Source organism: Macrobrachium rosenbergii, chromosome 13 (assembly GCF_040412425.1).
Source record: "Macrobrachium rosenbergii isolate ZJJX-2024 chromosome 13, ASM4041242v1, whole genome shotgun sequence".
In the NCBI taxonomy this organism is placed as follows: domain Eukaryota; kingdom Metazoa; phylum Arthropoda; class Malacostraca; order Decapoda; family Palaemonidae; genus Macrobrachium; species Macrobrachium rosenbergii.
In genome coordinates, this window is record NC_089753.1 from 25,135,792 (window position 1) to 25,161,325 (window position 25,534).

General features: G+C 36.0%; 2 protein-coding genes across 3 annotated transcripts in view; one reads left to right on the forward strand and one right to left on the reverse strand.

The window, feature by feature from the left end:
- On the reverse strand, nt 1-9,430 carry LOC136845053 (leptin receptor gene-related protein). Of its 2 annotated transcripts, none has more exons than XM_067114802.1 (4): nt 9,286-9,430; nt 5,918-5,993; nt 5,528-5,723; nt 1-2,561 (listed from the first exon to the last, which is right to left on the reverse strand). In XM_067114802.1, the coding sequence occupies exons 1-4, from the start codon at nt 9,299-9,301 to the stop codon at nt 2,448-2,450; spliced, it is 402 nt and encodes a 133-aa protein (XP_066970903.1). In that variant the 5' UTR covers nt 9,302-9,430; the 3' UTR covers nt 1-2,447. The 2 variants fall into 2 exon arrangements, with proteins under 2 accessions (XP_066970903.1, XP_066970902.1); XM_067114801.1 differs by having other exon boundaries at nt 7,723-9,296.
- LOC136845054 (uncharacterized) overlaps nt 9,406-25,534 on the forward strand; it is a 20,766-nt gene continuing 4,637 nt past the window's right edge. Inside the window, 11 exon segments of the mRNA XM_067114804.1 lie at nt 9,406-9,513; nt 12,130-13,224; nt 14,129-14,229; nt 16,097-16,308; nt 16,660-16,825; nt 18,069-18,178; nt 19,208-19,354; nt 21,356-21,463; nt 22,396-22,563; nt 22,806-23,930; nt 23,933-24,775. Coding sequence (XP_066970905.1) covers nt 12,437-13,224; nt 14,129-14,229; nt 16,097-16,308; nt 16,660-16,825; nt 18,069-18,178; nt 19,208-19,354; nt 21,356-21,463; nt 22,396-22,563; nt 22,806-23,930; nt 23,933-24,775 — 3,768 coding nt within the window. The 5' untranslated portion in view covers nt 9,406-9,513; nt 12,130-12,436.

The window sequence follows — 25,534 nt, forward strand, 5'->3', positions numbered from 1 at the left end:
ACAATGATATAAGATATTTTAATGCAGATTGGTAAAAAAGATAGTTTCTTTACTCAAGACAAAGCATTTGAAAGTTATTTCTTCAACTCAATGACAGACTTGCTTTGCATTTAACAGCTCAGCATCACATCACAAAATATGCAAGACTATAAAGTTTGGCAATAAAAGGAGTATATTCATTATGATAGCATGAAAGGTCAAAGTAATGTTGTACAAATCACCACATTTAACTATCTGCAGCTAAAATATATTATCAAGAGAAATATTAGCTTAAATTGCATGCAATAACTTAAGAGTAAGTAGTTCATTAACAGATGGTAAGCAGTACAGTTGTAACACCTATTCGATTGTCATGATATATCTAGATGAAAAAAATGCTACGTACTACTTCAGTTATTTTAAACTAACAATAATAACATTTCCAACTGAGTAAGGTGCCTCTTGAATTTTTAAATCTAATAATTTTGACATGAAATACTTTTATGTTGCTCATAAAACAAAAATGTGTTTTCACAGGTTTCCCTTGGTCAGGTAATGGATAAGCTTTTGATAGAGAAGGCAACCTTGCAAAAAATAATGACAGAAATATCTACTTTATAGGACATAAATACTTGACAAATTTTCTCATCTTGAACTTTTCATTTTTTGCACTTGAGTCCCCATAGAAAATCCTTAAATTAGCACAGTATCTGCAGCTGCAAACTGTTAGTTCTGAACAACCTTCATTTTTCTCCATTCCAAGCATGCAGAGCTTTTCCACAATAAAGAAATGCTTTACTGAATGATTACATCTCTGTATACACGGCACAATTCAGGTCAGCGCGTATCAGCCTTGTATAAATTAATGTTTTGGCAACTATACCTCATTAAATATCACCTCTTTCAGAGATCTCCACTGACACAAAAGAGTTAATGACACCAGTAATTATGGAGTTAATATGTACATTCATATTTGCATGCAGTGTGTAAAGCTAAACATACAAAATAAACCAACAAACATAGCAACATCTACACAAGGATGGAGACGAGTACTTTCCACATTACCTAATATTAACTAAACTTACTCTAATCACATTAGTATAAAATTAGGAACTAAATTATCTTTTTTGTAAATGCCGGTAACTTGGATTGTTTTACAGTACTGTACTTGCAAAATGTTGTCTAACTGTTCAAACTGAAGTAGAATGAAATCTAGTGTACGCATTCTTGATGAACACATATGTTCGCATATTAAGATGCAAATATCTTCTAAGAACTATGAACACCCTCGACAAAAAAAAATTATAGTAAATAAAACATATTTAAATTATAATTATGCTACTTAATCACAGTCACACCCAAATCTCTTAACTGGATATAAAAAATGGCTGACACTTGAAAAAATTATATTAATTACTCTCAAGGATATTCACAAATGTATACAAGTGTTAGAAAGAGATAAAATACAACAAGTAAATATGTTTTGTTCTACCAATTATGAGTAATGAGTTAGGTGTGCCATTTTCCCAAAAACATCTCGAGTGTCTACACGTGACACTCAAAACAACAGAACTTGTTAATACTAAACAGTTCAGCCATACCAAGGAGAAGTCAGCAAACACGAGTGCATGCACAAAAATTGAGAAAAGTCGATACTCAAGGATATAAATGAAATGGGGAGTTGAAAGTGTTTACGATTTACAAAAAGAATTTGGTCGTCAAGTGAAATGGGTCTGCAAGATGTGAATGTGAGGAATGATTCCTTACATGATAATGAACATTTTACAAATACGTGGAAGAATAGGTTATTTGAATCACTTCTACACTATCTACTTACCAAACACAACACATGAGAAGGCTAACAAAATGATCTCCTTCATTTTCATTATCTGTTAGTATGTTTGGCATTGACGGTACTGTAATATAATGGGACAAGACACAAAGACGACTGAAGCAAACAATCAGAAAAAGTACTCTCTCCTCAAAATGACTTGTATTTAAACCAACAAAATCATGAGAGGCCTTCTCTAAGGAAGAAGTCCTCAACAAGACTCCTATCTTTAGATGAGACTGACTTTACATCAATGGTGTTTGTTGGTTATAAAATACAGTATTGTCAAGACAGGTATGGCTATACTTAATTCCATTTGATTAAGCATTGTTACTACTTTAAGTACACCATAACATGTATTTATTTTCCCTAACATGAAAAGATAAATATTTGAAAATGAAACAAAAGTTTACAATCTTTTTTAATACAGTATTTAATCACTAACTCAAATATCCTGGACCACATAAAGACATGAAAATAGTACTAGTACCTATGCACTAAAAGATTAAGTAGGTCTGGTCCAAGTTAACACTCAGATCAATCAAATCAACAACAATCCATTTAGGAGGCATGATGTCAGTTCTTGATCATTTATAAACTACAAATCTTTTCAAGTCTCAAATCACAATCACTACTTTCACCACATGCTATATTCCACATCATCACTGTCAGCCATAACAAAGAAACCCCAGATGGTTAGAAATGTGACGACATTTCCAGCAAGCACTAATGCACAAGCACCCCACTGGATCTGTAAAGCAAAAGTGTTTTTAAGTCAATTAACATTACAGGTCATAATCTTATGCAGTATAAAATAAAATTTCTGAAACCACTGGACTAACCAAAGCATATCTCACCACTAATCATACTTCAGCATGAATGCCACCATTACTCAATCACTACTACAGTAAACCCCCCGTATCCGCGTTCTTATGATTCGCGGACTCACGCATTCGCGGGTTTCTCTGTGGAACATATCTAGCCATCATTCGCAGAAAATTCGCCCATTCGTGGTATTTTTCACTGAGAAATATTCACTAATTACTGTATTTTCATATAATTTTCATTAATAAATGCACTTTTTGTGATAAAACTATTAAAAAACTCAGGTATATGCATTTTTACAGGGTTTTTCTGTGTTTAAACTATTAAAATGGGCAGTTTTAAGTGTTTTTAGAGGGGTTTTAAGTATTCACAGATTTTAGCTATTTGCGGGGGGTGTGGGATGCATCCCCCACGAATACGGGGGGTTCACTGTACAGTACTCTACAAATGAATGCCCTGGGAGCAACTCCAGATAGCTGCAGAGACCATGAAGGGAACATATGAAAAATCAAAATAGTACACCTAAAGATTCTTTCTTGTATATCCACTAATATTTCAGTCTATGGTTGTATTCTTTTCAGCACATGGGAAATGCTGAAATGTCCTTTGGTCCTAATTGCATCCTAAACTGAACAGGCAGACATTATGGGATTGACTCTAGTACTGGTAGAAGAATTTCTGTATAATCTTGCCCTAGGCAGGAAATAGAAGTAATCAAAACACAAAATCTTTTGGACACAATGACAATCAATGACTTATTTACCCACATTCACAGTCTCAAGTTTCTAGACTCTGCCATCTGAAAGGCAGAGAGATAAATGTTATGGTGGTCTATCATGGCACATGCCACCTGGAACCATAGGTAGCCATCAATCAGCCCCTCCTTTTTCATGCATTTTTGGAAATAAGTCTGCCATATTCATATTTAAGGAACTCTTCATATATGAATAATGGTTTTGTATGAAAAAAACTTACTTTTGTATTATGTAAAAAAATGTTTTAACACAAACCGCCAATCACATTTACCTGAATCACAACTTCAGTAAGGGTCAAGTTGCTGAACATCTCAAAGTGTCTTGCACATATCAGTGGGATGCAAGAGAGAACTTGGGGACTATTATGAGTCAGGTTCCAAAACTCTGATAACTCATATATAGTACAGTGAGGGTTAGGCAACAGAATGTAAAGCAAGACCCTTAAAACTGGTAGCTCAGAGGTAAAACTTGGTTTGCTGCAATTTCGAGCCCCAACGAACACAAATGCAACTGTTTGTGCTAAGCATCTCTTAAACAAAAAGCATGGACAGTTAATTAGCACTGCCAGGTTTCCTTGTAATAGAAATCACATACACACTAGGTTAGAAAGCAACAGAAATAGAGATGGCTCTGATTTTGTGGTCTTACTCTCTTACTACTTATGCACTCAAAACTTCTTATTCCATAATGTAAAAAATGACCTTTTAAGTCTCATCATGACTTACAAACAATGACAAATATAGAAAGGAAATGAAGTAATTCATTTTGAACAGTTTCCCAAGTATAGATCTCAAGCTATTTTTTATGAATCCCTTAACTTTGGGAGTAATATTTGAGTATAACACTTCACTCCCTCTTCTAATGTGTTCCACAGCAGTATGTTTACTTGTATGAGAAGTAACCACAGAAATTACGTGGGTTTCACTAAAAGATTACTGATGGTTCATAGCAATTCTAAATCTGGGGTCTACCAAAGAAATTAATGTACTTTAAATAAAAAAAAAAATTCTTGACCATCAGACGATAAGTACTGTACATCAAAATGCAAAACTACACCTTCTTATAAGAACTTTGAAATAATTCCATAAGCTCCAAATAACTCCTCTTTGTTGATATTCAGTCTCTTTTGATTAAGCAACTGAACTAAACTGAACAGTCTCTTATCCTCTGTACACTATACATTGCTTGAGCTGGTTCTTTACAAATCTTTTTTGTTTTCCCTTTGCACTCAATTCTGTTGACAGTCATTGACAGGTTGGTTTCCTTGTTTACTAAGTTTCTAAATATTCTTAATTTTAAATTCTTATTGTACATTCTGTTTTCAAGTGATCTGTTTTGTGACAGCTTTTTAATAATTTTTAAAGACTATGCTTTTATGAGTCCTGTGAACGAAACAAGACGACCCTGTAACGAGACTATAATATCGAGGATTAAAAGCCACAATAGCGTTAAAAATATTTATGTACAACGTTAAAAATTAAAAGGAGAGACTTTCAGATACTGCTCCATATCCCTCAGTAGGACTGATGAGGGGTACGGAGTAGTATCTGAAAGTCTCTCCTTTTTGTTTTTAACTTTGTACATAAATATTTTTAACACTACTGTGACTCTCCTGTGAATGTTATCCAAGTTGTTTCTTATATTACTATTGTCTTTTTTAGCCTTGGAAATGAGATGAGTAAAACAGTATTGCCTAATAAGCTGAGTGAAACACTAAAACTGGGGGTCTTCTACAATAAAAAATCAAGGATGATATAAGCTGAGAGAGCAAATATCAATTACAAAAAACAAAGAACCAGCCTAGCTCTACGAAAAAAAAACCAAGAAGTCTCTCAGACTGACAAGTACATTTATGTGACCATTCTCCACCAACAGACCGACATTGGAGGCCAATGTTCCGACAGCATGCAGGAGTCTCCTTCTTTTAAACACGCAAGAACAGAAGCTTATGCACTTGAATTAAGTCATAAAGTGATGGGTTTATAGTGTCAACACAAAGCTAATTTTACCATCTTTTTCCTGTAGGGGTGTTCTCTACTCAGCTTGATTTCCTCTGCATTAAGTATACACAGGTATAAAGTACAAGGAACAAAAATAATACCGGAAACAACAGAGTGCAAAACAGCATTGTACTCACCACTGGTGCAGACGAAGGTGATCGAGCTAAAACAATAGGAAGACCAAATGCTGACACCACCAACCCAGCTGTTAAAAAGTAAGCCAGCTCTTTACAGGGGTTACTTCCACCGGAATCTTCAGACATTCTTCGGGCCATAAGACTTGGGATTGGTGCCAAAATGTAGAAGATGAGCACGAAGAAGGGCCACCAATTGCTGTAAAATTAGAATACAGTATAATTTAAAATGACTAAAATAATCACAGACAACTTTACCATAAAAAAGGTTACAGTGCAATACCATATAAAAGAATGTAAAATTTTTGGTTACATAAAGATTCCAAATATTTCATTATTACACTACTACATTACAATTAACAATCACAAAAATCTGAGAAGCAGCTATCTTACTTGTATTCCGGCAATGCACAAGCTAGAATCAGGAACATTAGTCCAATGGAAGCTGAAAATGCCAAGCTCACTAGTGCTGAAATAAAAAAAATAATTTTTAACAGTGCATACAGTATCAGTAATAATGTACAATATACAAGTAAATCACCACTACAGTACTCAAAGCATTTCATGATTTAACATCATTCCACTTACAATTAAAAAATTACTAAGAGATTCATATTTATGAAATGTCCAGTACTGCTTACATATAAAGTAACTATTGTCTACAGGCTTCTGGTGGCTATCAAGACTGAAAAATTGCTAGTTTGGAAGTATGATCATCTCATATAGGTATTACAGGTGTGAAGAAGTGAGAAATTGATGGGTTTTTCTTTGGTAACAACATTTAATCAGTGGGGACTAAAGGAGGTAATATTCATATACATAACTGGTTTAAATGCAAGAAACAATATCAAAATTGTCCCAAAAATTACAATTTATTTTGTTCAGAAGTGCACCTGGCTAGGTCTGGGCATGGCACCCAAGTCAGGTTAGGATGGTAAATTTTGGTTAGGTCAGGGTATGATGCTCCAGGAAAGGTTAGGTTAAGGTTGTTTTGGTTAGGCTGTAGTCAGTGGCAGAATAGTCTGAAATCTAGTCTGATCTGTTTTTCTGTTTTGGGGCGGGTCAAAGGGCATTCAGTGGCAGAATTCATTTTGCACTTTTTTATTCAGGGGGCAAAAGCCCTCCAGCCAGGTGAGGGCATGGTGCCCTAAGTCAGCTTAGGAAGGTTAGATCAGGACACAATATTCTAGGAAAGGTTAGGTTTTGTTTTTTGGTTAGGTCGTACCTAGTGATGAAGCATGTTTCCATTTCTGAAAACCCATTTATCTGATTTTGTCATTTTGCACTTTTTTTGAGGTGTCTGCATTTTTTTGGGGGGTGCTTGGCTCTTAACCCCCCCCCTTTAATGATCAGTTAAGGCACGATTGCAAAATAATGGGTCATCGCGAAAAATCAGTAAAATCATTACAATGTTTGGTATTTCTAAGTACTGTAATAGCTCCACACAGGCTGTATGGAATGGTTCCACGAATACAAGTCATTAGGGAGCCATATGTTCAAGAAGGAACTGACTAAGGAAATCTATTAAAAAAGGAACCATACTAACCTAACGTACCCTAACCTAACCTAACCTATAGTCAAACCAAAATGTCAAGGCAGGTGACAGGAGGTTTCTCCCAGACTATATCATTCACAGTTAAGAACATTTTGGTCATTTTACCCATAAGGAAACCGCCTTACTTAAACCTAAAACCTCAGTGGTAAAGGCGGATTAAGCACTCAGATGGAGTTTCTGTTCCGTATTTATCCCGGATTTTCTTTGTTTTCATTTCCAAATGCGACATTGAGTAACCTTTGTGTATGTGTGTGTTTGTGTGTGTGCATATTATTTGTGTGTATACATATATCTATCTATCTAAAAAATGATGGAGCCTATCAAAGAAACACAAAGGAAAGGTATGGTTGACCCTTTACAAGTATACAGATGTAGAGATTTGATAAGACATAACCTTTTATAATCTTTTAATTGCACTACCTATCCCAGAATAAGACTGCCTCCAAACTCCCTATTAGCCAAGTTGATCTTACTGAAAGATTTTCTTGGGTACTGGGTCCTGTCTTTAAAGGATTGAAATTCCAGCTTGTATGATTAGGATTTAACTTGTGTCATTATAAAGCCATAAAATTCATTTGGTCTTTCATCTTCGTCTATATATAACAGCGTTTTGCATATGTACATTGTCATTCACTCGACTCACCCTGTAAAGAAAGTACGCCCAGATGTGTTCTTCTTGCTTCAGCCATGGAAAAAGCGGAAAAAACTGAGAGACGTGTTCTCCCTGCTTCTGCCAGGTCAGTCACATGTGATGCTCACAATTACTTTGCGAGAGAAAAGATAAACAATGAACCCCTGACCAATGTTCCCAGAGTTTACGATCGGTCATGTGAAGCTACCAATATTCCCAGAAGGATTATGGAAAGAATCATCAAGGAAGGGAGAGATATGGAAGAAGAATTTGGAGAACCAACGTTCAATGAATCTAAAGTCAGATGTAAACCATTTTAATAAAAAGGACAAAGAAAAGAAAAAGAAACGTAAGTGTGGGTGGAGGGACTGATCCCACACCAACCAGTACAGAACTTAATTTGGCTTTATTATAAGCTGATGAGATTTTTCCCTTTGTCTACAAGGGAAAATGTCCTCACCTTTTAGATTCAAATACAAAGCAATCTGATGAGACCTCCTGTCATCCGCCTTGACATTTTGGCTTGACTATAGTAGGCCATGTTACTTAGCTGGGGCAGACCCCCCCGGTAAAGGAAACTCCACTTTTTATCAAAAGTTCCCCTACAACACTGCGCATGCACGATAGCATTCCAGATGGAGAGCATACAAAAACATTATCAGTTCTGAGGTAAATTACAGGGTAATGACAGTCGGCCGAGAAAAAATAACATAGGTTCTCCATTAACAACCAAAATACTATAGAAAAAGTCAATTTTAAAGGAAATACCCGATGCGGAGCTAATACTTAGTTCGGTAATTCTATATTAGCTCCGCGCCTGTTTTTACCTTTTCAACTGGTTTTTTCTACACTTTTAGGGGTTCTGATACTGGCGGTGCATCTGTCTGTTGTCGGCCAAATGGAATGTCCCTTCGCCGTGTTTAGTACTGGCCCGGGAGGGGGTACCCTTACGTTAACAAGTGATTGCACTTGCCGGACGGGATATGAACCGTTCAACAGACGTACTCATGCTCTGTCTTGTGAAGATCGCGTATGGAAACCCCTCGCTGGATGGACTTCAGGGGTTAATTACAGGTTAATTACACTCGAGCGCCAAAAATTAAAGGTAAATTCATAATTAGCAACAAAAAAAACTGTAGAAAAAGTCAAGTTAAAGGCAGTCGATTTTAATGGAAATACCCAACGCGGAGCTAAAGCTTAGTTCTATCCACTACTTTGAATTCCCAACCACAAACGCAAACGGTACGATTCCTTCCATTTTTACTTTTTATTTACGAAACAAGTGGTCCCGTCGTCACCACCTCGCCCCCATTCCCTTTCGGCAAGCACGCGCCCAAGGGCGGCTGATACGGGACCGACCAACCCCGTGAAAAAAAAAAAAAAAAGTAAAAAAAGGTCTGGCCTAGCCTACGGCAGCCCAAACATAAACAAACCCCGAAACAAACAAAATCCTCGAGAATGCCCCGAAAACAACCTCGGAACACAAACGCAAACGCGCAATTCACCCAAATGCGTCGCGCGACCGAAGTAAATGACCTCAAACAAACGGCATTTTAAGTGTCAGATAAGCCTCACCTTTGATACCCGCCATGTTTGTTGTTATGATTTACCGAATGACAGATGCTCGAAGGGGAGCCTTCTGCTCCGAGGCGTCTTCCGGCCAATCAGCGCCGCGCTCTCGCGTCCCAGCCAGAGGGCCAATCAGGGAGGCGCTACTGTCCCGCTTAGGCGGCGGGTTTGTTGACGGCTGACACCTTGGGTCTTCGACGATGTCGCTGCGGGAGGGATCGGCCTCTGATTAAGGTGATTGCGATGGCGTATTTGTGCGTATGTGCGTGAGCGTGCGTAAATAAGATGTATGTGTGTGTAAATGGTGTTATTTTATAATGTTTGCGACGTTTTACGGCAGTGATGTCCTTGTGTACCGCAGGCAGTACCTGCCGTAGCTTAGCCTCTGCTTAGACCCCATAGGGATATAAGCCCAGTGTAGTCTGTGTACTTCACGTGATGCACTGTAGGCATTCATAAAATCCCCCAGCTGCCCCCTTTATCCAGCCTTTTAGCTTACTGTCCTCTCTGCTTTCCTTCTTCCCTCTTGCTGTCCAGCCTCTCCAACTCGTTTCTTCGTGCAACTGTGGGGCTTTCTCATTTCAGTTGTATTTTGGGTCTCTTGAAATTGCTGTCCAACCTCTCCAACTCTCCCTCTTTGCTGTCTTGAGTGCTGAATTGCTGCAAGTGCCCCAGTGCTTGGCTGTAACCTAGCTATAGCCTATAAGTTGGACTAGGCATAAGCTGGCCTAGTATAGGCTACATGAATGACTAAAGTTGAAGGGAGTTGACAGAGTAATACCGACGGGTAATACTATAATACATAAACTAGCCTATAAAGTTATTTTTGTAAATACAGGCTGGTCATAATGCAGTTCAGCGTGGAATTTTCGTTTATGTAATATTGAGGAATTTGGCGTTCATTTTAGTTGGAAATGCTTAGATAACTCATGCCATACACCACCTTCTGTCTAAAAATGGTATGAATTCCCAGTGGTCAGCCAGGTTTTCAGGTGGAGAGAACAGATATGAGCAAAATATGTGGATGCATCTTAACCCTTACAGGCCAGGCTAAATATACATTAACAAAACCTGAGACTGGAGAAACTTTAAGGTTGGGCAATTAAAAAAAATCAGTGGAAAGAGGAAGATAAGCAAATGCACATGGTAGGTTATAAGGAAAAAATGGTAAAAATTTTCTCTACCATCCATGAGAATTTGAAAGTGAGAGCTGACAAACTTGGACTTAGTCCTGATCACTACCTTGTGAAGAAGCTTTTAGGTCTCACAGGTAGTGAGGGCAGGTGTTTGGAAGTGTGAAACTGCTCTTACCTCATTTTACCTTGGGAACATTGCCCATAAGTCCTGCTACATCCCCTTAGGATCTGTAATAACTGCTCAGCAGGTTGTGTAGTCATCCAAACTCCTCTTGTACAAGATGCATAAGACCAAGTTTGTACTGGATCAGGCCTTGGTGCAGGTTGATTGATTGATTTCAAGTTCTCTCTTGGTCATCACATCAAAGGTCATTGACCATGATGTATTTAACAAAAATAAGTAGTGAAAACTGAATCAGTTTAAAACCATAGAGTAAGAAGGAAGAAAGAGAATACAAATGGAGGTACTATAAAAGGAATGAAAGGGGTTGTAACCAGGGCCCAAAGGAAGGCTGCAGCACCCCTTCAGCCCTTAGCTGCAACCCCTTTCATTCCTTTTGATGTACCCCCATTTATTATCTCTTCCATCTTACTTTCCACTCTCTCCTAACAATTGTTTCATAGTGCAACTGTGAGGTTTTCCTCTTGTTACACCTTTAAAACCTCCTTTTCTCTATATTTCTTGTATGGCACTGAATGACTTCATAGGTCCCAGTGCTTGGCCTTTGGCCAAAACCTGTATTCCAACTAATAAAACAAGGTGAATTAAATCTTTTGTAGAAGACAGTAGGTTCACAGTTAAGCATCTTATCGTAGAGCTTCAGCTTATAAATGTGGCTCCCTCTTTCTCCATCTTAATAGCGGAGCCCCAGACAGTAAAAAGTTAAGCATACCTTAGTTTAACCAGACCCCTTTTATTTTACCTGGCTAAGAACCAGTTGGTTACCTAGCAACAGGACCTACAGCTTATTGTGGGTTCCGAACCACATTATACGGAGAAATGAATTTCTATCACCAGAAATAAATTCCTCTAATTCTTCAGTGGCCAGCCGGAGACTCGAACTCAGGCGTAGCAGAGTGCTAGCCGAGAACTTTACCGACTTTGCCAACGAGGAACTTCTCAGACAGTAAAGCTATCTGCTGAACTCATTAAGTACTTCATGATTGACCCTGGTGTTAACTGCCTTTATACTTGTGCTCCCTTTCTAATTGGGCAGCACTTGACTCTCCTTGCTAGTCTGTTAAGATTATCCTTTTAGTAAGGAGTATACTGTACTGTGTATTTTCGTAGAAACAAATATTGAATTTCAAAGTGCTGTAATTTGTATTTTTTCTAGGTATATAAACCAGCCTTCTGTCATAATCCAACCTCAGTTACCTCACATAGTCCTTGATGCCGGAGGAAAAAGTGCTGGCATATGGTAAATGAGGGGGAATTGGGAGGGGGGGGGACTCCAGTTTGTTATGAGGAGTTCTAGTAATAACCCAAAGAAAACTGCTTTCAAGCTTCAAAAGAACATTTCATAACCATTAAAAAACCTTGCTATAAAATGATTTGTTGATGCAATCCATAATTTGGTTTTGCCTTTGGTATTGTATGCTGTTTATGGGTATAATGTTTATCTTAGTATATACTTACAGTGCAATAGAGAAGTTTTTAATTAAACTGATATTACAGAATGTAAGTAATTGATTTGATTTGATTTATTTTCAGACATGAAAGCATGGGATGAATTATGCAGTGATACTGAAGATGATGCCACAATGCAACGAATACTTTTAAGAGTGAGACTGAGGGCATATTTAAAGAATTTTTTTTGGTAAATAAAGGAAAAACTTTATAATATTAATAATCCAGGATTGGAATATACGGTAATCCCATGCACTTTTCTGATAAAGTTCATTTTCATGATGGAATCCCACTGCAGTCACACCTTGGAAGGCCAAATATTCACCATGATTACTAACATGTAAAGCTATCAAAAATGCAGTATTGAGAGAAATTGACAATATCATGCAAGATGCAATCTTATATGCAATTAAGTAAACCACCAAGTATGCAATCCCATATGCATTCCAGCAAAAGAAACAAAATTGATGGTGACAGCAGTGAAGATGAAATACATGCAGAAATGCAAGTAATCAAATCTGAAGGGAATCATCGTGCCTACAAGGCAAAGCCAAAAGAGGATGGAATTTCCCAACCTATATCGGATGATAGAAGAAAGATACTCGGCAAAGGTGTTCGAGAAATTATCTGCCTGAGAGCTCCAACCCCAACTGACATTGATCTCCCTTGTTCCAGAGAAATGGAGTCTAATAAAGTACTTCAAGATTTTTCTTGCGGTAAAATAATATCCTTTCTTCCCACTTATGAAATTTCGTCTGATTTCTCACAAAGAAAGTATTTAGAAAGTACTTCAGATCATGGTGTGCAAAATGATGTCCTGCAGAAGGATAGTATGCAAAGTCAGCAGCTGTTGGATGTGCAAGAAGGTTTACAGAAAGCTACGACCAACAGTAATATCATCAGAAAAAGGAAAAAGGCTCCTTTATCATACAGGAAAGATAAAAAGAGTAGTGAATCCATAACAAATAGGGCAAGAAAGATTTATCAGAATAATAATGATGAAGAAGACAGAAAAGGTCATCGCCACTTGAGGAGACCCCAGCATAAAGTTCTGGGTTTTATGGAGGATCATGCTGAATTCACCTCAGACTGGGAAGAGGCTTCGAAATACCAAGGCCGTTACGTGTCCTCAGTTCTTGAGTCGACTGTTGATGGAAGCATCATCAAAGGAGCTAGACGGTATGTGCTTACTATAGACTATATCTTAATGCCTCTATTTTATCAGTGATTCTTTCTAGATGTGCTAAATATTTTAAGGAGTAAAGTGCATTTCATTATGGTTATATTATATTTGTTTACTTAAATCATAACTGTCGTTATAAAGTAAGAGTCCTCTTACTGCATTCAGTACATTCTTTTGGCACAGTTATTTCAGGATTTAAATTTTCACATTCTGTGTAAAGTTTCCTGTTCAAATATAAAGAAGCATTTAGTACCTTACCTATGCCTAAGTACAAAGCACATTCAAATTTCATTGTAAGCACATACTCAAATTTCATTGTAAGCAAGTGCATGTTATGTACTCATATGGCTGTCTTTCCAGTGCAGCTATCATGGAGAGCAGTCTTAGTTCAGAGTATGTACTATGTGAAGACAAATCCACAGTTATAAAAACAGATATTCACAGTCACAAACGACTAGGATTATGTGACTGAAACTTATGATCTTGATACCTGTAGTGTAGATTAACAGATGCCCTATACTGTACCAAATACTGCAGATGCTGATCTGCAATCAGCCTGAAATGATAGCTGAAGAGCTTTGGAGTTAAGTAGCCATTCACTGTAAGTGGAAATAGACGGTTTGTTATTCAGACAAAATATTTTTGTCATGTGGGTACAAACTTACGTTCATGGGATGCTCCATCCTTCCATGTCCATTAAAACCTTATGACATGTTCCCTGACATTTATTTTAGCAGCTAATCACCAGCTAGTATGTGCTAAGGCATAATTCAGAGCTTTTATCTCAAACAATTTTTTTTTAATTCATAAATGGTGGTATTATGAAGTAAAGCCATTCATTCATTGAGAATTACTGGTACTTTTGGTCTGTTAATACGTTAATATTTTCTTAATTTCTAGGGTGATTGGATCCCGTCGGATGACTCCAGCAGAGTTTACATCTTGCATTGAGTCCGCTATAGAAACTGGAGACATGGATGAAGATCCCCTGAAAGCTTTAGGTGAACCATGAATATGGTCTTTCATGTTATTTTATTTTATTGAAACATGGTCTTTGCTCTGCGAATATTCGATATAGAGACCATGCTTAATGAAGCATAGAGGGATGGAATGTTTGGCAGTGTTTGTATGCAGTTACATGCTACACTTGTTTGAAATAGACTTACATATTAGTTGCTTAGTTTATGAGGTCATAATTATTGTAGAATCCAAGTTCACTGATGATCAGGACGATATACCACTAAATATGTAATCAGGAATTAAGTTGGTTATGTAGATAAATCTCTAGATTTGAAGAAAATATCCAACCCATTAAAGTTCAGCAATATGGAAAATGAACTCTCGTGTATACCAGAATTTTGGTCTTAAAATGATGATATACCTTGAAAAAATTGTAAATCTGGTCACATCTCCTTATTTGAAGTTAAATGTGCTCTTGTGATTCAGCATTTAGTTTTTGTGTAGTAGTTCCTTTAGTGTTAAATAGAACTTGTCTTAGGTATGATATGTGTTTTCACATGTAAGAAAACTTTGTATATCCTCTGCACGGCTGACTTCAATTTGTGCTACACCTTGTGACTCCTTTTACGAAAGCTGATGTAGAAGGAAATGAAACTGGGTACTACTGAGATGAAACATGACACAGCACCAAGACATTGTTGGTTGTCATGGCGAGACATCAGATTAATATTTATCTTCTTTATCTCAGATCTTTAAATTACTTTGACAGAATTCTTGACCTTTTGTTCTTTTGACTAATTAGTAATTTCTGTCACTATCTCAACTTCTCCACCAAGTAATTTCTGTCACTATCTCTACTTCACCAGTGCCCTCATCAGTACAATTCCTGCTATGAGGATTTGAAAGTTTCCAGCAAGCTGACATTTGAGCCTTTCTGAGAGTTGTATTGATGGACTGTTTCTCATGGATTGAGAGTCAGATTGGCCTGCTATGAGTTTTAGCAAGTTTTCCACCCTGAAGTTAAAAAAGTGTATAGAATTCAGTGAAATCATTTTTATTTTTGACTCTCTGTAGTAACTGTATATTAAACACAAAACAACGAAAATGACACTTAAGCAAATCAAATTTATGATTCAAGAATCTCATCATAGTAACCTAGCATACCCAAATTACGTATTCATGATGAAGGAAGTAGTCTTGCAGTGAATCCAAGTAACACTGGAATGACTGGCTGTCTTTGGTAATGCTGGGGTTTTCAAATGTGTGACCACTGGATGAGTGCTCTTCTTCATAGTATGGTGCCTTTTGATTAATAAAAAAAGAAAATCCATTTCTGGTCTTTTGTCATAAGGGCTAATTACTGAATGTCATATGTGGAATAAGGAATAGATCTAGAAACGATATTTATCCCCTAATTTTGATACTCAAAGAATGGGAGAAAGTCTGTGATTATTTTAGGTATGAGACACACATTGTCCATTCAGGTAAACTCTAGATATTGTGAGAAGCAAAAATATCCACTATAAAAGATTAATCATTGGTAAATAACTAGCAGTAAGATTTTTTTTTAACTTAAGGGAGTACTGTATATTGGATGCAGTCATTAAGACTTGGTTTATCAGGAAATACATGGATAAGTTGGAGAACAGAGGATCACAGGAAACTGGAATGGTGTAAATCTTGGAGAATGTAGGTTTTAGAAGATTAATTGGTGTACCACAAGTTTTTCAACAGGGTTGGGGTCTATATGGATGTATGTCAAGATTATTTCTTTCAGACTGGGATATAGGTTTAGGTGTTTACATCTTAATTGTTGGTTTATGTACAATACTGGAAACATTGTGTTAAAAATTTAACTTTTACTTTTGATTTTATATAGTAAGTTAGTATTTTATATATTCTAATCAGATGAATGGGGCCTCAAGACTGAACTTCATAAATATAAGTGTTCATTATGTGAAAAGGTCAGTGATCATCGAATTGACGTAGAGCAGCATATTGATGAATTGAAAGGAACCTGTCATTCAGATGCAGTTGTAGAAGTTTTGTTGGGCAATAAGGCTCAAGGAAGAAACTGTACGCTATGCAATGTCAGACTCTGCAGGACTGAGTATTTCACTGTAAGTATCTTATTTATTCCCAAGTACTTTTGCAAATATATTTCCACAATTTTTGAGTACCATAAAGAATCATTAAGACTAAAGCATATTCCTAAACTCCTCCATCAATGAGTTTTTTCTTTATTCTGTAAAATAAATTAAATATTTTGTTGGGAATATATTTTTGTAATTTGAGAGTTATGTGAAATACTTGTATTTGGATGAATTAATCTACTTTTAAAAGGTGATTTTTCTCAGCAGTTACAGTCGTAACACAGAAACTTTAGTTTACTAAAGAGACCTGACAATAATCGTACAGCATTCCAGTGCCAGTGTTTTTTTATTTACGTCTTTTGTGTTCATTTTCACAAGCATATTCGAGAGGAGCACAAGGAGGTCTTCCCTTTACGCTGTGGTTATTGTGAATTTCAAGGTCAGGACTATAATCAGTTACGCCATCACATACAGAAGAAGCACAAGACATCTGATTTTGATATCATTGATATGACCCAGTCACAAGATGCTAGTGATTCCTTAGGTATGTATGATTTGTCATTTCTGTCAGTGATTTTAATTTTTTTATGGATACACAAAGATGGGTCTAGTACATAGAGGAGAGTGAGATGAAAGAAATACTTTGTGAAAGGTTGATCAAACTTTCTCTTGCAACAAACGGCAGTTGATACATCATGTCAGTCAGCTTAACAAGAATATATTGTATTTTTGATTGGTAATTTAAAAAAAGTTCCCTGTTTGAGTTCTTATTATATTTTTTTGCATCCAGTTGTAATATATACAATGTGTATCTTGGATCCAAACCAAAATTATGAAAGAGATTGCCATGTTAATGAAAAACCAGAATCATTTGTCATTTTACATACTACTGTATATTGAAGGGAAATTTTATTGAAGGTTAAGTAAAAATTGGATTTTTGTGCCTTAAAAGTTGACAAATATGAATCAGTACAGGCAGTCCCCAGTAAACGGCGGGCTCAGTTAATGATGGTCTGGTTTTATGGAGCTTGTCTAGCGTCGAAAATCGGCAATTTTTTGCGCCAAAAAGCACCTATTTCCGCTTATCGTTGCTGATAATTGGGTATTGGCGCCGATACATACCTAACAGAGGCGCCGATAACTGAAAATCGGCACTTTTCGGTGCCGATAAGCCCGAAAAAGCACTGGAAATCGCCAATTTTTGGTGTGGCGATTTTTGGTTATCATCACACCCCCAGAACGGAACCCCCGCCAATAACCGAGGACTGCCTGTATGCATCATATTTACTTATATGAAATGAACAGAAAGGAATTCAGTCAAGACAAGAAAGTTAGTGACATGCAAAACATGGAGTTGAATATTTAATGCATAAGAATTGGAAGTATAAAGAAAACTAAAATATTTGTGTGATCATCGAGGAAGTCTAAGCATTCAGTTTTCTTTCTATGAAATGCCTACTAATTATCATTATTATGAATTAATTTAAGAAGGCCACTCAGCCATATTTGTAGAGTCATAGTTGGACTGCCAAGTGGGAAGAGACAAGGAATTGGATGAAAAAAGTTAGCGTCAGAAAGCAATACACTTTCGATCAGATAGTACTGCAAACTGTTAAAATCCTATAGTCCTACCTACATTACACCAAACAAGGCACACTGTAGGTAGTAATCCCTGTAAATGTAGTGTTTAAATTTGGCTGAAAGATCATATTGGGTATAATCAATACCCAAGCTGATTCTGCCATATTAAAAGTGTATATTCATGCTATATATTATTGTCATTGCAGAACAAAAGGAATCTGTAAACAAATGTGAAATGCTTAATGAGGAAGAGGCTGAGGAAGATGGGACTGTCACACTGCCATTTACTTGTCCACTCTGCGAAAAGAGTCTGAAGGTCAGATTGTTGTATGTAATGTAACTGTACTGCCAAACCTGTGACAATAAGTTGAATAGATTGCATGTGCAATATGTGTACGATATATTGAAAGCTGAAGAACGTTCATCAGGGAAATGTTGTGGATAATGCTACTTATAAGGTTGACAAAAAGGCAATGAATGGCTTTGTCATCACAAACCTATCAGTCATATAGAACCCTCACTTGCAGTCCAAATGTCCCTAGATATACCGTATACTGTACATTCTTACTGTATGTCATATTGTCTTGTAGACAGAAGCCGAAGAGCTGGGAGTGAAGACCATGTATTGCTCGGGTGCCTTTGGTAGCAGTTATTAACTACTGTATATTTGTTCTTTTGTCTGATGTGCTGTCAACACAGCTATTAGAATCTCCTCAGCTAGGTAACACATGCTGTTACCAGTGCTACTTAACCATTCTCACCTGCAACATTGGCTGGGATTGGTCATCAGACCGGTGGTCATGCTACAAGAAAAGGAATACTTATAAGGGAAGGAGAGACAAATGTTCTCTTACCCAAGTTACTGCTTCTGCTGCATTGGAGTCATCATTATTATGGTCACACTGTATCTTCCACTTCCGTGGTTGAAGTTAAGGAGTGTTTAGTGCTCCAGTTATGTCTTCTTATGCTGCACACTCAGCCTGGTAACCAGACTGCTCTTTTTGATACTAGTTGCTCTTGCTGCCTGCACTACATAACACTTTCAGTTTTAGTAGGCCTCGGTTTCTACAGTGACTGATGTACCAATGTCAGACATTTTATTTTTTGTAAAGGTGCAGGATAGTTTAAAATTTTAGGTTATTAGTTTATACATACCTGAGGATGTAGATGAGCATGTATGGTGAAACCAGCTGCTTCCTCTGTGTGACAGGCAGAAGATTGATGATCCAGGGGAAATCATGAATGTGATATTATGCATGTGTTTTATTGATTGGTTTTGATGAAGTAAATATTATAGTGATGATTTTTTCACTTGCTTTTGGTTGATTGAAGTTGAATTTTGCAGACTCTTCGTAACTTGAAGAAACATGTGATGCAGCACAGCAGGCAGAAAAAGCAATGCATTTTGTGTCCTTTCACAACAAACTTCCCAACACAGATTCGAAGTCATTACCTCCGAATGCACCCAAATGAAACTCCAAAGTGGAAAACGGTAAATAGTATTTTAATGTGTCAGAGTGGAATTATATTTTTTTTTAGTTTGTTCTTCAATGCCACTTTCATGAAAATAATTTCTGTTTCTGTGTCATTGTAGTGCCTTTCATTAGAAAATAATTTCTGTTTTTACTGAATTTTTGTCATATGCTATAAGTTGACAGAGAGAAAGCATTGACAGATATATAAAAGATGTTAGTAAAGATGATTAAAAGTATAACTTGAGTTTTTATGGATTCATAATGTAAGTCAGCATTATAACAATTGTGGTCATCAACACTTGTAAATGAAAGAATGACTAATGAGGTAAAGCAATGAGCTTTTTATTTTAGAAAATTTTATGAGTAAAGTCAGGGATAGAATATGAAATAAAGATGCAATTTATTTTGTTGAGAGAAGGTTGACTATATGCTAATAAAGTTTTTAATGTAATAATCATGGGTAGGTGATTTCAGAAACATGATCATACTCCATTAGAATCTAGGAATACTGTATGATCATGTGGTCTTTATAAATTCATGTGTAATAACATTAATAATTTCAGAAACAAAATGTTGAAGATGTTTAAAAGGTATTGTAACAAGAGTGATAAAAAACGTTTTCCATTAAAAAAGTTTTTCAAAAAATCATAACTTAGTTTTTAAGATTAAGAGTTCATTTTTGTTTTTAGTATGATTTATCATAATAAATATTGAAATAATGACAGCATTATAACAAATTGTGGTAAAACATAACAATTTTTTTCTTTGTATTGTACACTAAATGTAAATGAAAGAATGATCAAAGCAATGAGGTAAAAATGGGAATCTATGGCAGCAAAAATGTGTTGTCCACCATAAATTGAAATATTGTGCTGGTTAATTATTTTGAATATTACTTTTAAGTGAAAATGAGTTTTCGATTATGGTAGTAAAGTTTTCAGGGATTTAGAAAATATTTCAAAACTGAAATAAACCATGATTATTTTCTGCAATTTATTTTTCATATATAAAAGATGAGAAATATAAAACGGGAAACTTACAACAACGTGGTGAATGTGCAGAGTGCTTCAATAAATCGATTTTCCAGTAAAGGTAAATGAATGAATAATAAAAGTTTTAATAATGTAAAATGATAAAACATTACATGGAAAGAATTTCTGAGATGTTCAGCCGAGGTGATTTTTTTTTTTTCAGAAATTCACCATAAATCGAAATATTGTGCTAGAACTTCCAGTTTGTTGCAAAATGAAGGTCATGATTGAATTAGAATGTAAGGTTTTAATAATTGCGTTTTTACCATTTTGTATGAAAATATTTCAAAACTGATAAAAGCTACAACCATGAGTTATTTTCTGTTGTTTCTATAAATTCATTTCCATATATAAAACTTTATGTAACGACTAATAACAAACATTACGACAACGTAATGAATTTCTGGTACAGAAAAGTTTTTTTCAAAATTCATCATAAATCGAAATTGACCCAATTTGTTGCAAAATGAAGTAAATGATTGTATATTACTAGAATGTAAGTTTTAGCTTACAATTGCGTTTTTACCATTTCGGTCGAGTCAAAGTTGACCTTAAATTTTGGCAAGGAAATAAAATATTTCCAAACTGATACCAACCATGACTTTTGTTGTATTTTAAGAAATATTTCATGTATAAAACTTACGGTAATATAAAACAGTGTGATGATTTAGGTATTTTCACCATAAATCGAAATATTGTGCTAGAGACTTCCAATTTGTTGCAAAATAAAAATGATTGAATATTACTAGAATCTAGAGTTTTTAGCTTGTTTCTTTTCGGATGGCAAGATTGAAATTTTTGTCTGAAGCCTATTTTCCAGACAATTTTAGTCGACGTATGATACCAGGAAAAAAGATACTGACTCTCAGTTTTTAAGAATTGGTGTGATGATTTAGGTATTTATACTCTAATACACATTTTTGGATGGCAAAGTACTTTTTGCCTACCAGGAAAACTGCCATTGATAGCTAACATTCTTTTGTGCAGGTTGTGGTAGCCGAGGGTGGTAGTGATGCACTGGTAGAGGATGCAAGTCCCTTCTTGAAAATGGTGTCTGTAAAATATGGAGTCCGCAAGCCAAAAGAAAAGAATTGGGTGAGTTACTAATTTGTACAGTATTGTGGAATACTTTATCATCAAGGATTTGATTTAATATCCTGGATACTTGTATTGGGTTATGTAATAGTAGATTATCATTCTACATAAAAGTTTTCCTACTCATTAACAACAATATGAAAATGTTATTACTGTGTAATACAGAATATAATATCAGTACAGTACTGTTTAGTGTAGCACATTTTTCTGAATAAAGAAAAGTACTACATGAGAAACTTTCGACTGAAGGCTGAATCATGTAACTTAAAAAATGAAATTGCAGAGCTCTTGTCTTATTTGTGTGATTGCGTCACTAACTTTTTTCTTGCCCCCATCCACTTCAAAACATTTCAGTACCTTTTAGCAGTGCTGGTCTAGATTGAAGCAGAACTATGTAGGATAATTTTGGAAACTTAAGTAGAACTATGTAGGATAATTTTGGAAGCTTAAGTGAAGCAGGTATGGTTCTGGGACTGTGAAACCAATGGAATGAACAAAATTGAAGTGTTGGGGGGAGGTGGCATTGTAATATCACAGTTTAATAAAAATGAATTTTGTTTCAAACTACTGTTTATTAACTATTTTAGGTATATACTATAGCTGTGTTTTTAAGCTATGTACTAAATTTATATTATATTAGTGAAACTGTGGTTTTCTGTTGTCCTGCTGTTTCAAGAACCCATTCTCCAGGTATATACAGTATGTAGATTTGACTCTTTTAATGGACAGCAGAGCTAATGTGAAAAAATTTTGTATTTAATGTGAATATCCAAGCAATCTGTAGTAAAAGAAAAGCGATATTTTTGCTGGCATTTGCAGTCATAAAGTCATAATTTTTCATGAAGAAATAGACAAAAGCTAAGAAACTGTTGGTCCATCTACAATGGGCATTTATTTTGTTAATTTTATTTTTCATTTTTGTTTTGTTTCAGGTGCGTCAGTATAGGTGCCCTCACTGTAGCTATACTTGCAATTTTAATTCATCTTATAATCGACACTTGAGAGTCCACAAGGGTGTTAAACCTTTCAAGTGTGGGTACTGCAGTTTTCATGGGAGGGAAGCATATGTCGTAAAGAGACATTGCAGCAAAGCTCATAAGGTGGGTCATGAGGAAATACACTCGTGTGTGTGTGTGTGTGAGTAAATGTTGATATGTGCTACCAGATCACAATATTTGATCCTTCAGAGGCTCTGAACTAGTTTAATGTAGGCTTGATGTGATAGTCATTTGATCTGCATATGTAATTGATATGTTAATGAGCATTTTTCTTTTATTTGGCTTGTCATTATTTTCTATGAGATAGTTGTTGGGATTGAGATTGTCACTTGCTCTTATTTCAGGGGAAGGACATTCTGGTAGAGAATGGTCAGGATTTCAAGTCACCGTATCGTTATGGCAAAAGGATAAAAAATGAAGTTGTGGAATGGGACGAGTCCTGCGAGGTTGCGGAAAAGGCAGGAAACAATCTTGCTTCTAAATCATCAGATGATTTATGCTTTAATATTAAGGTTGAAGTGCAAAGTGAAGAATTAAGTAAAAGTAATATATTGAAAGATTCCTCAGATTCTCAGATCCAGTTGACAGACGGTGACAAAAAATATACAGAGAACAAATCTGCTGAAAATAGTGATGGCAGTGACCTATACCAAACCAAAGACTCTACAGTATACCAGTGCTTAGTCCTTTCCTCAGGGAAGAATAGGGATGATTGTACTGAAGAGCAAGTAATAAATCAAAGTGATTCTGTGAGTTGTTTCTCAGCGTATTCCAGTGACGATTGCAGGAAAAATATAGTTATAGAAAAACCTGTAGATGACGATTGTCAAATACCATTGGAGAATTTGGAAAAAGATACTTTAAACATATCACCATTATTGAGGCCAGTTGTAAAAGGTAGCTCATTTATACACACCCAAGAATGTACAACAGGTAAAGGTAAAAAATCTTTCCCAGAGATAGAGGATATAAGAAACCTCCCTGAGGGAAAAGATGTACCTCTAGGGTATTCGTCTACGCAGCAACAGATGATTCATACCATCAAAGTTAAAACGTTTAGAGATAATACTGAAAGTTGCTTAGAACCTTTAAAGGAGAAGGAAGATATTTTTGAAGAAGGAAATCCCTCTCATATGCAAATACATTGTGATAATGACAGAACTTTGTCAACAATTGATTTTAGTTCCTCATATATTATGGATCCCTCTGCAAGTAGCTTTCCCAATTCTGTGTTTGAAGCAGTTGTTATTAATCTCTATGCAAATGAAAGTTGCACACCAAGAGAACTCATAACTCATAACTCTACGGAACGACTGGAAGATGGTTGTGTTTTTAATGAAAAGATATGCACAATCAGCGACCATGAAGACAGTCCACTTAATTTAATAGTTTCTGACTTTGAAGTGCAGTTAAGTGATAGAAGGAAGACTTTTTGTACCCCTGAGGATCTTCAAAACAAAACTCTGTGCAGTTAGTAAAATGTAGTGAAAAGTGTGTTAAAGCGAGTGGTGACAGACTTGATGGAATTTCATTCACCATAGAGAAATCTTCAGACCTGCCACCTGAGGGGCTTGAAAATACACTTCACAATCACATCACCTTCCTTTCAGATTCTCTTGCTCAGCGTGTCAGTAATCGCATTTCTGCCCCGCCAGGAGTCATGACACGGGACTTGCTGTGTCTAGATTACAGTAACAGTGATTATTTTTCTTCTGAAAAGGTTCGGACAATGATGATCAAGAAAAAAGGTGGACTTGTCATGTGTGCGGAGTGTGGGGTCACAACAAAGTACCGTGCATTTTACAAGCATGCCAAAAAGCACTTTAATATCAAGCCATTCAGGTGTGGGTATTGTTTATATAGATCAATTGAAAAAAGTAAGATTCGTGTACACAATGCATTTTGCCATCCAAGTAAACCTTGTGTCATCTTGAAGCTGTCACCAGATTCTGCAAAAGTAAGTGATGCTACACATCACTCTCTTTCAAGTAAAACCAGTGATGTTTCTGCATCTAAACATATCCTGGAAGGTGAAAACTCTTTGTCAGAGAATAGTGAAATTTATCCAAGTTTGCTGAAAAGGACGAAGACCTCAGAAATTGAAAATCGAAGTAAAGATATGAAAAGAGAGAGCAAGAAAAATCCCACTTCGTCAGCAAGATCATCCAACAAAATTACATTGTTTCAGTGTCCAATATGTTGTAAGGTTATGAAAAATCACACTCCTTCCATAAGAAGACATCTCTGTAGTCATTATAGCTACAAACCTTACAAATGTGGATATTGTGCATTTACAGCTATAGGACAAACTGAGGTAGGTCACTTTGAAGGATTTTTTTTCTTTTCTGCTCTTAAACTTTTGGAGCTGAGATCAGGGTCTTAAATGTCAGGGATCTTTACTACCTAAAAGACATAAAAGCTCAATCTCAGGAGTTCAAAGCAGATATAAGATTTTGTATTACTTGGGTTAAATTACATTTTTTTTTTAATCACAGCAGGAACTGGGTTTGTTTTACCTCAAACCCATTACTCACATACAGCCCACATTTGTCATCTCCTAATGTCCCCAACACTACAGTCTTTTTTTCAAACAGACAAGAACAAGAGCCCCCTGTACAGCACGCCTTGGATCCTTTGGTCGGTTAAGTGCTTACCTCACTTTTCATGTCTGCAGAGCAGAATTCCCAGATAGTTTTCTTAATTTTAGGAACGTATGACATTCTTGATCTTTGCTCCAATGTTTCTTCTAATGGTTTAATCCTTATTTCATCTTTTTTGCCTTGATATTCCTTTAGATGATCATTTTTATTTTAGATAACAAGCATTAAATGGTTGTTTTTTCTTAATCAGTGTTCTGAGTTGCTTTCTTGTTTTCACTTCACTTCACTTAAGAGAAGAGAAAAAAAAAAATTGAAGATATGAAGATTCTTGTAAAAACTTTTTGGTACCATTAAGACAATTTTCAGTCAGAATTGTTTATAAGAAAACTGTTGTAAAGGTACTGGAGTAAATATATAAGGATTTGTTTTGCAAATACGTACATGGCTACCAGTGAAGAGAGGACCTTCCAAGA